This window comes from Oryx dammah, unplaced genomic scaffold (assembly GCF_014754425.2).
Source record: "Oryx dammah isolate SB20612 unplaced genomic scaffold, SCBI_Odam_1.1 HiC_scaffold_28, whole genome shotgun sequence".
Classification (NCBI taxonomy): domain Eukaryota; kingdom Metazoa; phylum Chordata; class Mammalia; order Artiodactyla; family Bovidae; genus Oryx; species Oryx dammah.
Window position 1 is genome coordinate 107,696,601 of NW_024070212.1, and position 16,056 is coordinate 107,712,656.

Genomic DNA, 16,056 nt, shown 5'->3' on the forward strand with positions numbered 1-16,056 from the left:
TCCAATCCCCAAGATGATAATCAAAAAAGGTAGAAGAAGAAGCCTGAATTGGAATAGGAATAAAGTGTGGAAGAAGAACCTCATCTCTTCCATCTCTCTCTGAAGCCTTTAGTTCTACCATCCTGTTTTCTCTCCATTATTATCTCTTTCTTGATTTCACTTCCTGTCTTCTGCTATTTAGACTCCAGAGTATCCATCTATCCTTCAAAATCCCAACCCATCTGACCCCTTCACTTTCAAAATCAAACATCTTGAATACTACTGGATAAAGAGATTGAGAATATACATTGGAAGCCAACTGTAAACACATGCTTTCAATGTCAATTAGGCCTCAGTGCCGCCCAGCAATCTTTTTCCTAACTCTGATCATTTCCATCCTCGTAGGTTGTGTCAAACCTTCTCCACTACCCCCATAACAACAGAACCCATTCCTACCTCAGATCAAAAAGCATCTTTAATAATTTTGAAAAGAGTACAGAGTAGAAGGCAAGGCCACCCTCAAGTTTCCAGACATATAAACAAACACATTTATATACACAAGCCTTTCCTTTTTCTTTCCTCTCACACTTGAAATATCCCTTCTATGTATAAATTTTTAAGTATCTGAAAATATGTTCAACATCACTCATTAGAGAAATACAATTTAAAATCAGACTAAGATATAATTCTCTACTTACCAGAATGCCAATGATTAAAAAATCCAATATACTGAATTGGTGCAGATATGGGGGGACACCTTACTAATGGGGGTATAAATTGGTACAACTCACCTTAAAAAAAACAAACCAACTGGCACTACCTCAAAAATTGTAAATGTACTATGCCAGCAATTCTAGTCTTAGGACTTTATCCTACAGATACATTCATACTTGAGAGCAAAAATGTATCTCTATTAATATTCTACACAGTTTCATTTTTGTAGCAAAAGTTTAGATTTGACCTAAATGCTCCTAAATAGATTTATTATTAAATATCTTATAATACAGAATGAGGAACCTGTAGATACTGATATGTATCACTTTCCAAAATATGTTGCTCAGTGGAAAAAGCAAGGTGCAGAGCAAGATGTATAAGATTCTATATTCCGTGTGTTTTAAAATGTTTGTATACAAATATGCTTGTATATGTATAGAAGAATATCTGGAAGTGTACTGAAGGGTAATAATGAATGCATCTGGGGAAAGGGACTAGGGGACTGGAGGTCAGGGTAATAGGAGACATTTTTCACTGTTACTCTTTCTGTAATAGTAAAAACTTTTTTTATATTGTGCATGAATAGTTTTCAAATAATAACAAAATAAATTAATTTAAGAACTATTACTTCTTCTAAGGCTAATTCCTCAAACTGTGTATCCTGTATGTCTTCCTGCCTTAGCCAGGACATCCCACTCATTCCTTTCCTCCCTCTCCTGTACCTTTAACTTCTCCTACACTAGCTCCTTCTTGGTTTATAAACATATCCATGTCTCATTCGTAAAAAATTTTCATTTATTCATTTCAACAAATAATGAAATGCAGCAGGCTTGAGCCCTAGAATCTTCTCAAGCCAACAAATCCCTTCTCTCCCATGCTTCACTATCAACTTATCTAGCAAAAAGCTATCTGCTCTCACTATCCCTACCACATCACCTTCCACTCATTTCTTAACTCACTGTTACCAGCTGAGCCACCAGGGAAGCCCCTATTCCTTAACTTACTCTTAGATTACTAGCCCAACTCCTCCACTGGAACAGCTGTAGCAAAAGGTATCAATAGTCTCCATATGGCCAAATCCAGTGATCTATTTCAACATTTACCTTAAGTTAGAATCTCTTCCTCAAAAATGTTCTTGAATTTGGTGATTATCACCTTCAACGAGTTCTTCTTTTACCTCTCTGGATTCTTTTAAGGCTGTAAGACTTAGGAAAATAAGGACTACCTGACTTAATGACTTAAATGTGCACCACTTACCGGTTGACTCTGCGAGGACACTTATCTGGCTTGATATCCACTTCGTAGTGATAGACGTCAATCTTAGGGATGTCCACTTCAAAGTAATTGGCCAGGAGCTTGATTGGCTTCCCCACAGTGCCAATGCCAGGCCGGCGGGGTGCCTGGAACACCTGCTGCAGGGGGGGCAGGTAGGCGCCTGCAGCTACAAGACAGAGAGCCTGGTGAGGGTAAAGTCTGGCAATCTCCTTACCACTCTGATCAGAGAAAGCACAAGGCCTCCTAGAATGAGAACAGCAGAGTGTAGGGGAAGCCTCTTTCCTGTCTACCCAACCTAAATGAGGACTTCCACTGGTTGAAACCCAGGCCATTTTTTTTTTTTTTTTTACTTTTTTCCAGTTAGGAAAATTACCCTTGTTATCTATCTTAAATTCATCAAGTGAGTACATAATAACTTCCTATTACAGGTTAAATAAAGGGACTAAATTTGGCTCTTTCTTTCCTCTACTAGATTGAGACATCTGCCTCCACCAGGTATCCAGCAGACCTTATTATCTGTCAGCTAGATGCTCACTTCACTCATCACCATCCTGAACACACAAAAAAGCATCACCTTAAAGCTCCTCCAACTGCAGGCAGGAGGAAGACCTAAAGAAGGCCAAGTGCCAGGGCAACAAGCAAGGAAGAAGGCCAATGTCTGGGAAAAGATTAAGCCAACAGAATGGCTGAGGTTGGAAAAGGAGAAGAGGTTAACAGGACAGATTCTGGAGACCAAGGAAAGGAGAAAGGCTGAAACAGGGAGCTGCTAAAGAGGCTAGAACTGGAGGTCACAGCAGAAAAATGCTTGAATTGGGAAGGAGGAAAGGCTGGAATAGGGGCTGGGGCAAGACAGGTTAGAGCTGACAGCCTAGGCAGGTACTTCCTGCAAGTGGGGAGAGAATGAAGCAAAATTTCAAAAGAAGAAAAATCTAGGGAATGAAGGTAGGCTAAACATAGGTGACTAAGGCAAGAGCAGGCTAGAGTAGAGGATTTAGGAAGGAGGGGCAGCAATTATCATGCTAGAGAAGATGAGATTACTGGCTCTGGGAAGAATACAAGATTCTCTCCAGGCCCACATCTTCCACACAGAGGGCCCCAACAGTTGCAGTAGGGATCAATTTTAAGACACCGGAGGCCCCTGAGAAAGGGCTAGGGCTGGGCCAACTCCCACTACTTTCTCCTCTAATGCCAGCAGCCTGATTGCTGCCCCTGGTTTTATTTTCTAGCTTGAGGGGAAAGGGAAGACAAAAGGAAAACTGCCTAAGAGAACCCTTTGTCCAAATCTACTATTGTCCTGGCCAACAGAGGACCAGCCCAGTTGGGAGGAGAGAGGGATAAAACAGCCGAGAACCTCCCATTATCAGAGATCTGCTTTCACAGTTGGCCAGGCTTGGGGGATGGGGCATATCCTCAGCTGGGGGGGTCAGGAAGAGGTCAGAACCCTTCAAGGGAGGGGCATGCTTCCCAGAGCTAACTGCTATGTCTCCTTCTAACCACCTGTCAAGCCTACCCTACAGGGAAACAGGGAAATGGAGGCCCAGCCTGAGGAGAAAAGGCCTTCAGAACTCGGCTACCTGGGGGAGTAAAAGCTTAACTACTAGCACCTGGCCACCTACTGTAGAAAGAGCTGGACAGAAATTATATACAAGCCATAGTCAGACATACACATCCAAACACATACTTAGAACTGGACAGTTTACCTTCGTATACATAGCCCTCACCAACCTAGACTGTGAGTTCTTCAAAGATACAAAGACTGTATGTATCTGCCTTGGTCACTGCTGAATCTCCAGTGTTGGCCATACAGGAGGTGTTCAACACACAGAGAAGAAACGAATTAACAAACAGAACCGTAGACATACCACAAAGAACACACAAGCACAAGCACACACGCACGCACACACACCTGCAAACTGCTCAGAAACAATTATAAATCCAGCTCAAACAAGACCCTAGAGGAAGTAGCTGGTAAGAGATACCCTTCCCCTCCCCACGTTCTTACATTCCATTCACCTCCTCAGCCTCCCAGGCTGAATAATTGTTTGGTGTCTTGGGAGAAAGACATCCCCTAGAGCTAGGGGCTGGGTAGAAATGATGGGGGATGGGACTGACACTCTAGCCTCAGAGTCTTCTCTTGCTCAGAAATAGGACTACACACCAGGCTTAGCCTTAGGCACCCTCCATTCCTAGGAGGCTCTGGGAAAACAGGGAGGCCCCCACCCTCCCCTTCATACCCAAACTAGGGAAGGCAGGAGGAAAAGAGAACCTCTCTCCCACCCCATCGTCCTGCAAGTCTTACGGCAGTACAAAGTTCCCCCAACCCCACCCTGCCCCCAGCTTTTAGTCTGAGAAAGGGAGACACTCCCCTTCAGACCCAGACAGGGACAGACGGCCACTTTGTGATGCAGATGAGGGCCCCAGCACAGAGGACAAAGCTTGGGCCTTGAGGGAAGGGGGCGGGGCCGTCCTCTGCAGACAAAAGCAAGGAGGGAGGGGCTCTGAAAAGGACACTCCCCCTCCCCCATCCCCAGCCAGCCCTGGGAAGGAAAAGTAACAGCCTAAAGGCCTGGCTCAGGGACCCCTTCCCTGCAGTTCTGAGGCCCACATACCTACCAATAAGCTAGACTGCCCATTCAAAAGACAAACTCAAGGCTAGGTTAGCTGTCCAATAAGCAAGCAAAGAAGAAGAGCCCAATCTCTCCAAAAAGAATTTATCCACACACGAAGTACACACAGATTATTAGATATCCATACAATGTACTTAACCATTTATGTTCACAATGGAATGTGACTCAGTTGAAAAAACAAAGATGTACTTGTGTCAAGGCCTAGCCGTTGGTTCCACAGATAAATCAGACACCAACTCCACCCTCTAGGAGCTCCCAGTCCAGTATATGTGCTTGAAACACACCTAAGCACAGACGGCACATCTGGCCTTGAGCCCAGTTAAGCCAGAGACAACATGCTGCTTTGTGTACTGTGTCCTCCAACCTTCAAGAAAACAGTCCTAGCCTAGGAAGGAGGCAGTTATGGGATCCCTCTACTCACAGCTTCCAGAATGAATTTCAATCACACCCTCTGATGAGGTAAAGGCTGCCCCATTAGGCTACAGCCAACTCCAGATACCAGGCTCTAGTTCCTTCCCTAGAAGCTTATTTATTGTAACAACAACCAAAAACAAAAAGTCAATTTTTTCATCACTCTCGAGACCACTCGGAATTCATCAGAATAAAACCATAAGCAGCCTGGTATGGGTGCCAGCTCCCACCAATCCATCTGGACTTCCGTGTTCTACTACTCTAGTTCCAGGGGTTGTTGCAAGTAGTCTCCAGCCCAGAAAACCAAGAGAGTTCATGGAAGGGAGAGAGGGGCCTAAGGGAAAAAGGAAGTATTAATAGTTTTCTGAAGTCAGCTGCCCCCTGCATTCCACCTTAAGGCTTATACAGCCTTTCCAAGGTTGTTTCCATCTCGGTGAAAGTAGTCACTAAGTACTTAAAGATCACTGACTGAATGACTTGAATGAGCTGGCAGGAGTTATTTCCTTAACAGTATAAGATCTGGTATAAAAGACAAAGATGCTTGCTTCAACCAGACAGGAAATTCATGTCCCAAATGAAATAAAATTCATGTCCCAAATGGAAATTCTATTCTCCCCTCCAGATCAAACGGAAGTAGCGAGACAGATCTAAAAGATTCCCAGGTCCAGACTGCTCCTCCCACCAAAAAGATAAGACGCCTAGGACACAGGAGGTGCCACCATCCTCACCCCATCCAGGGACTCTGGCCTTCTTGGGACAGTCTTGCCTCAGTTTCCCCTCTAATCTCCTTTTCTCCTGATGGTGAATAAGGAGAAGTTAAGACTATCACCTGGGACACACTATGGTGAAGGCTATAAACTTCCCCCTACCCCATACAACTTATATATGACAAAAGGCTCGCCTGACAACGCTGGGTCTAATAACATGGCTCTGACAATTTCTGGGGAGTAGAGAGAGCAAAAAGAAAAGATACCCAGTAGGGGACAGCAACCATAAAAACATTAAGGCATAGAAAGATTAGGCTGTCAACTCAGGAAACATTCAATAGAGAGGTCATTATCCTTGGATTAAAAGATCCCAACTCTGCTCACTACTGAACCAGAAACATGCAAACCAGGCAAACAATCCCTTCTACGGAAACCAGGTCCTGGCCTTGGTCCCTCAGCAACCAATACATTCTCTAAGGCCTGTCTTCAAGTAGGACCTGTCCCTAACCTAAAACATTGCTCCCATCCGTCTTTCCTCATCCTAGTGGCAGAATAAGAAACTTGTCCATTTCCCTCAACCTAGTCATGGCAAATTGAGACTGAAGGTTTCAGAGCCAAGCGAAAGACCCCCAAGATGCGAAAGGGACTCATTTCCATTTGTGTCCTGCCAGCATAACCTAAGAGAGACTACACCCCATCAGCGCGCTCCTTTTACCAAGTCAACCTGGCGGGACTAGGGGTAAGGGGGTTCGGGCGGCCACGCCCCCACCACATCGGGCAGCCCCTTCCAGCTGCCACCTACGCGCATGCTCCGGCGCCTCCACTCCAGCTCCCAGACTTAAGGGGGGGAATCCCAGGGCTGGATCCCCACCCACTGCCCCCTGACCCTCGCCCCCGCGTCAGGCCCGGCTGGGGCGGAGCTCACAGCCCAGCTCTGGCGCCTTCTCCCAAAAGACATCCACCCAGCCCAACCCATACCGGCTGAGCCCCCGCCCAGGGCATGCGGCAGCTCTGGGCCCATTTGTGTCGAGCCCCCTCTCCTGGACACCTGGAGCCCGCCCCCTGCCACCTGCCGGGCCTCTCCCTAGGCCTCCTGGTACCTCCAGGAGTCCTCCTGTGCGTTCAGGCCCTTCTTCCAAAGCACTTCCCACCTCCACGAGTGCATACAGGCTCCTTTGATAAATGGGCCCCGTCTCAGAGCTTCCCTTCGCAAGGTTTCCCCCGGAACTGCACACAGCCCCCTTCAAACTGGGCCCCCCATCTCAGAAGAGCCCCGTTCCCCATTCAGGAAACCCTTCCTCACTCCGAAACCCTGCTCTTCACGCGAGAGTCCCCTAGTCCTTGGAGCATGCACCGTCCCCGCTCCTGGGGGCCCTTACCTGCTCCCGAGGGTCCCGCTTCCATCCCATATACCCGTGCGGAGATCAGGCGGCCCGGAGACTGTGGAGTCCAGCGTGAGGGGCCTAGGTACCCCGCACGTTTGCTGCCTGGGCTCCCGGGCCGGGCTCGGCTGCCCCCCGAAGCCCGGCCGCTCGCGCCGCCGCCCCCGCAGCCTCCGTTGCCGCCGCCGCCGCGGAGCCTGCAGCAGCTCCCCCTGCGAGCGCCCGGCCAGCTGCCAGTGCGCAGGCGCGACCGCCAGGCCCAGGGGGCGGACGGGAACGAGTCAAACGGGGCGCTCCGACGGCAACAAAGGCCAATGGAGAGGGGCGGGGGCACCGGGGACCGGAGGCAGCGGCCCCTGGCGGTCACCCATCGCCATGCAGCCCGGCGGGAGGGCTCCGGTAAAGGCGCCGCGGAACCGCGCAGTGGCGTAAGTGGGGCGGGGCGGGAGGACAACACACCCCCAACCCCCACCCCGCAGCAGCCTCCGGCCTTGTCTTTTCCCCAAACATGTTCCTCCAAGCCTACACACAACCTCCCCCCATTCGCACAGGGCCACGCGCACATTGCCACCTCATTCCCAGGCCACCCTCACACACTCCGAGAGCCCCATCACCCAGGGGCCCTGCCTCCCACCTCTCCTCCCAATCACCCTCATCCTTCAAGCCTCGGCTGCAAAGCGACTGCCTCCGCGAAGCCTTTCTCCGTCCCTAGTCACTGAACTCACTGACGCCACCCTCTCTTCCAGGCCGAGTACTGGGCGCTGAGACCAGAGATATGAAAGAGACCCTGCCTACCCTGGAAGATGTCACCGTCTCAACTTAAGTGCATCTACTGAGCTCTGCCTACAGGCTGGGAAGCACCTGTCTCCACTTTCTTACAGCCCACGCTTGAATTCAGTCAATCCACTTCTGACCTCACCACGTCACTTAAAACACTTTTTGTGTCAAAATTCAAAGGATAATTTTCAATTATTTCGCTGCAGCATCTGACGCTGTGCCTCTCCTTCCTTTTTGAGTCTTTTATTTGGCTTCAGCATTTTCTGAGGTCTCCTATTGCCTAAGTCCTTTTCGGTTTTCTTCACGAGCCCCCCCCCCCCCCACCTCTTGTTTTTGATCCATTAAAAAAGTGTTCACCTTGTTTCAAACCTAGCTGTCTTCTCATTCTACTCTCCACTTTTTTGCTTCAAGGTTTCATCCATTCTTATGGCTTAACTATCCTTCCAAATCTCTGTTTCCAACCATGTCTCAGACTCATATTTCCAAGTGTCTGCTGGACAGCTCCACCTGGATCTACCAGCACTTCAAATTTAAAGAGTTCAAAACCAAACTCTTATCTTTCCTCCCACAAAAGTGCTTGCCCTATACCTCCTGTCTCTACAAAGGGCACCTTCATCCCAGAAATGACAGTTTCTCTCTCTCCCTTGCTTCTAACCCTATACAGCAGTTCACAAAGTCCTGACCTGTTTACCTGCTCATCTGGTCTCCTGACATTCTTGTGATGGCTCCCTGTGCTGATGCAGACCGTTATCATATCTTGACAAAAGTATCACAGTCACCTCCTTGTTAGTCTCAGTTTCTAGGAACATTTCTCCTATTCAGTCTGCACCAACTGATAGGTGCTAAGAGACCCAGCTCAAACATCACTTTTCCATATATTCATTCATATATATTAATCCATCTGTATTTTTGATGCCTACTTTACACCAGATGCTAGGAACTCAAGAAGAGAAGCCATACCCAGTCGCTACCCACTAGGAAGATTAATTTCTGACACTTTTCATAGTATGCTTTTTGCTTTTCTCTAGGAGAGGTTCTCCAACAACAGGTACCTCCTGGAGGGCTTGTTTAAACACTGATTGCTAAGCACCACCTCCAGAATTTGTGATTCAGTAGCTCTTGCTGCTGCTGTTGCTGCTACTAAGTCGCTTCAGTCGTGTCCGACTCTTAGCGACCCCATGGACTGCAGCCCACCAGGCTCCTCCATCCATGGGATTTTCCAGGCAAGAGTGCTGGAGTGGGGTGCCATTGCCTTCTCCGAGTAGCTCGTGAGTGGGATCCAAAGAATACATGTTTTTAATAAGTTTCCAGATGAAGCTGATGCTGCTGACCTAGGGGACCACACTTTGAGAACTACTGCTCTACAAGAGGAGAAGGCGATGGCACCCAACTCCAGTACTCTTGCCTGGAAAATCCCATGGACGGAGGAGCCACTTCCAGCATACACCATTTCTTTTTATCAATAATAAAATGTATTTCTTATTTCAGGAGAAATTTTTAAAAATCAGAAATCATGAACAATGGAATTAATAAATGTCAGTTTGTACTTTGGAAAGATGAAACTGGCAGACTTTTAAAAATTAGGGTATCATTCACATAGGTAAACTACACATATACAAAATATAAAATTTAACCAAACCTAACATATGTATCATCTTCCAGTGGCCCATCTTTTTGCCTTTTCATACTGTTCATGGGGTGGTAGAATTCCAGTTGAGCTATTTCAAATCCTAAAATATGATGCTGTGAAAGTGCTACACTCAATATGCCAGCAAATTTGGAAAACTCAGCAGTGGCCACAGGACTGGAAAAGGTCAGTTTTCATTCCAATTCCAAAGAAAGGCAATGCCAAAGAATGCTCAGACTACTGCACAATTGCACTCATCTCACATGCTAGGCAAAGTAATGCTCAAAATTCTCCAAGCCAGGCTTCAACAGTACATGAACCGTGAACTTCCAGATGTTCAAGCTGGATTTAGAAAAGGCATACGAACCAGAGATCAAGTTGCCAACATCTGCTGGATCATCGAAAGAGCAAGAAAGTTCCAGAAAAACATCTACTTCTGCTTTACTGACTATGCCAAAGCCTTTGGCTGTGTGGATCACAACAAACTGTGGAAAATTCTTCAAGAGAGGGCAATACCAGACCACCTGACCTGCCTCTTAAGAAACCTGTATGCAGGTCAGGAAGCAACAGTTAGAACTGGACATAGAACAATAGATGGGTTCCAAACAGGGAAAGGAGAACATCAAGGCTGTATACTGTCACCCTACTTTATTTAACTTATATGCAGAGGACATCATGAGAAATGCTGGGCTGGATGAAGCACAAGCTGGAATCAAGATTGCCGGGAGAAATATCAATAACCTCACATATGCACACGACACCACCCTTATGGCAAAAAGCAAAGAAAAACTAAAGAGCCTCTTGATCAAAGTGAAAGAGGAGAGTGAAAAAGTTGGCTTAAAGCTCAACATTCAGAAAACGAAGATCATGGCATCTGGTCCCATCAGTTCATGGGAAATAGATGGGGAAACAGTGGAAACAGTGACAGACTATCTTTTTGGATTCCAAAATCACTGTATATGGTGACTGCAGCCATGAAATTAAAAGACACTTGTTCCTTGGAAGAAAAGTTATGACCAACCTCGACAGCACATTAAAAAGCAGAGACATTACTTTGCCAACAAAGGTCCATCTAGTCAAAGCTATGGTTTTTCCAGTAGTCATGTATGAATGTGAGAGTTGGACTATAAAGAAAGCTGAGCACCGAAGAATTGATGCTTTTGAACTGTGGTGTTGGAGAAGACTCTTGAAGGTCCCTTGGACTGCAAGGAGATCCAACCAGTCCATCCTAAAGGAGATCAGTCCTGAATATTCATTGAAAGGACTGATGCTGACACTGAAACTGCAATACTTTGGCCACCTGATGCAAAGAACTGACTCATTGGCAAAGACCTTTATGCTGGGAAAGATTGAAGACAGGAGCAGAAGGGGATGACAGAGGATGAGATGGTTGGATGGTATCACCAACTCAATGGACTTGAGTTTGGGTAAACTCCAGGAGTTGGTGATGGACAGAGAGGCCTGGCATGCTGCAGTCCATGGGGTCACAAGGAGTCGGACACAACTGAGCGACTGAAATGAACTGGACTGAACATGTGTATCAACCTGTGAAACCATCATCACAATGAAAACAGTGAACATATTTACATCCCTCCAATTTTAAAATTCATGATAGAGATTTAATAAATATAAGGGAATTAATTATTCACTCCAGTGGTCTTCCCTGGTAGCTCAGCTGGTAAAGAATCTGCCTGCAATGCAGGAGACCCCGGTTTGATCCCTGGGTCGGGAAGATCCCCTGGAAAAGAGGTAGGCTACCCACTCCGGTATTCTTGGGCTTCCCTAGTGGCTCAGACAGTAAAGAATCTGCCTGCAATGTGGGAGACCCGGATTCAGTCCCTGGGTTGGAAAGATTCCCTGGAGGAGGGCATGGCAGCCCACTCCAGTATTCTTGCCAGGAGAATCCTCATGGACAGAGGAGGCTGGTGGGCTACAGTCCATGGTGTCGCAAAGAGTCAGACACGATTGAGTAACTAAGCACAGCACCCACTCCAGTATTCTTGCCTGGAGAATCCCATGGACAGAGGAGGCTGGCGGGCTACAGTCCATGAGGTCACAAGAGTCAGACACCACTGAGAGACTAACAGTTTCAAGGGAATTTTTTACATAACTATAGACTAATGAATTTAATACTTGATCAAACTTTTAAACTACATACAACTTTTTTCTTTAAAAACTGCAAAGAAAGGAATAAAAAGCAAGAATTAAGCAACAATGAAAGAGAACACTGAGAAAGTTATCAAAAATTGCCAAATAATTTCTGGCCCAGATGGTTTACTGTGTAATGCATCCAACCATTCCTTAAAGAGATAATTCTGCTTCACATTATATGAATGGTTCCAGAACATGAGAAAAGGGGGAATTTCCCCAATTTGTTCACAACAGCAGATAAAGATCCACATCTCTTATCATACAATGATATTACAAAAAGAGATCTCAGGAATATGGATGTGATAATGACAAACCAAATACTAACCTACAGAATTCTGTAAGAGATTTATTAAAATTATGATAATAATATGAACACCTAACATTATTAAACATTTCCTTAATATTAAGTGCCAGATACTGTTCCAACACTTTACATAAGTTAACTCACATAATCCTCACAAAAGTCCTGGGGTATCACAGAACATACAGGTGAGTTTGGGCTAAGGAGCATACGCAGGATATTTTATTATCGTTAAAAATAAAGACACAGAGAGGCTAAGACGCTTGACCAAGATCACACAGTTTGCAACTAGCAGAAGTAGAACATGAACCCATGCTGGATGGTTCCAAAATCAACATTTTTAACCACAACATTATATGATATTATTATTAAAAGAACAGCATATCACACACATAAGGGTAATTCAGAAGTGGTTCAAAAATAAATATATACCGTATATGTAGATTAATAAAAAATAAACCTGATAATTGTAATATAAACGCTGGACTGGAAGAAACACAAGCTGGAATCAAGATTGCCAGGAGAAATATCAGTAACCTCAGATACACAGATGACATCACCCTTATGGCAGAAAGTGAAGAGGAACTAAAAAGCCTCTTGATGAAAGTGAAAGAGGAGAATGAAAAAGTTGGCTTAAAGCTCAACATTCAGAAAACGAAGATCATGGCATCTGGTCCCATCACTTCATGGGAAATAGATGGGGAAACAGTAGAAACAGTGTCAGACTTTATTTTCGGGGGCTCCAAAATCACTGCAGATGGTGACTGCAGCCATGAAATTAAAAGACGCTTACTCCTTGGAAGAAAAGTTATGACCAACCTAGATAGTATATTCAAAAGCAGAGACATTACTTTGCCGACTAAGGTCCGCCTAGTCAAGGCTATGGTTTTTCCTGTGGTCATGTATGGATGTGAGATTTGGACTGTGAAGAAGGCTGAGCACCGAAGAACTGATGCTTTTGAACTGTGGTGTTGGAGAAGACTCTTGCGAGTCCCTTGGACTGCAAGGAGATCCAACCAGTCCATTCTGAAGGAGATCAACCTTGGAATTTCTTTGGAAGGAATGATGCTAAAGCTGAAGCTCCAGTACTTTGGCCACCTGATGCAAAGAGTTGACTCATTGGAAAAGACTCTGATGCTGGGAGAGATTGGGGGCAGGAGGAGAAGGGGACGACAGAGGATGAGATGGCTGGATGGCATCACGGACTCGATGGACGTGAGTCTGAGTGAACTCCGGGAGTTGGTGATAGACAGGGAGGCCTGGCGTGCTGCAATTCATGGGGTGGCAAAGAGTTGGACACGACTGAGCGACTGAACTGAACTGAACAATATTTGATAAATTTTAATCCCATTCTTGGGCTTCCCTGGTGGCTCAGCTGGTAAAGAATCCTCCTGCAATGCAGAAGACCTGGGTTTAGTCCCTGGGTTGGAAGACCCCCTGGAGAAGGGAAAGGCTACCTACTCCGGTATTCTGGCCTGGAGAATTCCATGGACTCTATAGTCCATGGGGTCACAAAGAGTCAGACACGACTGAGTGACTTTCACTTTCTTTCAATCCCAACTTAATAAAAATAATTAAAATCAATCACCTTAACAAGATAATAGAATATCTATCTTTAGCTAGTGGAGAAGCAGAGATGCTTTCCTGTTTTTAAGAAATAAAATGAGGTCACTCTTTACTACTATTTTAATACTGGTTTGGATATTCTAGCCAGAACAGAGAGAGAGAGAAATAAACACATAATAAAAAAATCTTTATTCTAGCTGCAATTATATAATAAGAAAATATGCAATCTCGCTGATTTTAAAATTAGTAAGACTAAGTGGAAAGATTCGAGAAAATAACAAAAATCTACAGCATTCACTCCTAGGACAAGTATTAATTAATTAGAAACTGTAATGGAAAAATAGCTAATTTAAAATCTTAAGAATAAATTTAATGAGAGATGCTTGTGATCTAAGAGAAAATTTGTAAGAATCAATAAGAAGACATATGAAAAAAAGCCTGGGTTAAGTAGAGAGAAAGGCCAAGTTCCTGGATGGAAAAACCAAACCATGTGATGTCTGTTGGACAGACCCTTGCTATTTCAGGCCCAAGTTCTGAGGACTAGCATCAGATATTCCCATCATTCCCTATGTATTGTGCTTTAGAAATACAAAGAGATAAGAATGTATTTGAGTCAGTCCTTACCCTTAAGAAGAGACAAACATACAGATGAGTGCTAGCCAATATAAATATCATGTGAGATACATATGTAATTTTAGATTTCTAGTGGTCACATTATAAAAAGTAAAAAGTAATATGTTTTATTTAATTTCCAAATATCATTTCAACATATCACCAATGTAAAAATATTAATATTTTACATTTTAAAAATATGTCTTTGAAATCTATTGCACATTTTATACTTATAGCACATCCTAAAGGAAATCAGTCCCAAATATTCACTGGAAGGACTGATGCTGAAGTTGAAACTCCAATACTTTGGCCACCTGATGCAAAGAACTGACTCATCTGAAAAGACCCCGATACTGGGAAAGACTGAAGGCAGGAGGAGAAGGGGACAATAGAGGATGAGAAGGTTGGATGGCATCACCAACTCAATGGACATGAGTTTGAGTAAACTCTGGGAGTTAGTGATGGACAGGGAGGCCCAGCATGCTGCAGTCCAGGGGTCGCAAAGAGTTGGACACAAATGAGCGACTGAACTGAACTGAACACATCTTAAGTCAGACTAGCCATGCATTTCAAGTGCTTAAGACATGTGGCCAATGCCTACTGTACTGGACAGCACAGATGGTCATTTCAATGCAATTCTGAGTATGACAAAGGCAAGCATGGGTGCCATGGGAACTAAGAGGAGATAGTCTAACTCAGCCTCAGGTAATCAGGGTAGGTTTCCTAGAAGATATACCTACTTAAACAGGCCTAGGAGGATTAGCCAGGGAAAGGAAGGATGGGAGAAAGACATTCTAAGCAGCATCAGCTGAAAGCATGAAGGTGAGAAACAGCACTTAGACCAGGAACTCTCAATATTGCTATCCTAGCATAAAGAAGGAAGCAAGAAACACTGAGAAGAAGCTAGAGAAGTTCACCATTCCCGAATGTGCCCATTCTCTCCCCAGCCTAAACCAGGGGAGGGGCCGCTGGGGGAGGGATAGAAGGAGCTGTCCCTGGTTCTGACATCCAAGGCAGATTTGCAGTGTAGTGCCATCCAAGCTGGAACTGACAGAGATTAAGCCTATTTCTTTGGGTCTTCTGAAGCACGCATGGAAGCCCCCAAACCCTACACCTGGCCTGGTAGAACAGGAGAGTTCTTTGAACAGGCTAGCTTGTAGTGGGTTAGAGAATTTTAGGAACATCCAAGTCTAGGAACAAAACTCTGGGATACTGAAGTTTAGGGTCAGGTATGTCCAAGAAAGGCATCCTCTTTAAAATAAAATAGATGCAGATCTACTATACCAAATGAACTTCAAAGATGGCAGTCACCCTGTGTTGTCTTATTTTAATCCCTTAGTGAATGTAAACTACAGCTCAACATTCCACTCAGAATCTATCTGGTTCTGTTCCGATTCTCGGAATCTATCAGTTACCAAGCTGCTGATTAATGGAAAGGACAGGGGCAGAACTAATTCTTGTTTTCTTCCTTCACCTTAATTAATGTATGAGGGGGCTCAATGGAAAAGTATTTATAATAAATATGGCCTCAGTGTATCAATGGGCCAAGGAAAAGGACAGTCTGCACAAGCACAACTATATAATTTTCATTCATAAGAAAGTCAATATAAAATAATAATCCTATATCCATTAATTCCAAAATTTTTTATACATACTCATTGAGCAAGATACTGTTAAGGAATTGGTACACTGGCATTTTACACCAGTAGGATCCTCTGGAAAGCAATGTGGCAATATTTATCAACAGCTATAACAATGTTTCTGCTCTGTGACTTACAATATGCCACCCAGTTACATACTGAAACACTTAGTATCAGACAAACCTGGGTCAAAGCTCTACCACATGTAAACATCTGACCTCAAAAAAAGGCATAGTCCCATTATTAACTGTAATTTCCTCATCTGTAAAAATTTCATAGAGTTGTGG

The 16,056-nt window shown here is 44.8% G+C and overlaps 1 protein-coding gene and 1 long non-coding RNA gene across 3 annotated transcripts in view; one reads left to right on the forward strand and one right to left on the reverse strand.

Moving 5' to 3' along the window:
• LOC120856422 (protein argonaute-1) overlaps positions 1-7,282 on the reverse strand; it is a 36,622-nt gene extending 29,340 nt beyond the window's left edge. For both annotated transcript variants that reach the window (XM_040231704.1, XM_040231703.1), the window contains exons 1-2: positions 7,093-7,282; positions 1,951-2,134 (exon numbers count right to left, since the gene is read on the reverse strand). In XM_040231704.1, the coding sequence (XP_040087638.1) occupies positions 1,951-2,134; positions 7,093-7,117 (209 nt within the window). In that variant the 5' untranslated portion in view covers positions 7,118-7,282. The remainder of the gene's footprint in view (positions 1-1,950; positions 2,135-7,092) is intronic.
• A 173-nt stretch (positions 7,283-7,455) lies between these two features.
• Positions 7,456-8,235, forward strand: LOC120856423. Its single transcript, XR_005719427.1, has 2 exons — positions 7,456-7,523; positions 7,842-8,235. It is a non-coding gene; the product is annotated as an uncharacterized LOC120856423 (long non-coding RNA).
• Positions 8,236-16,056: the final 7,821 nt, after the last annotated feature.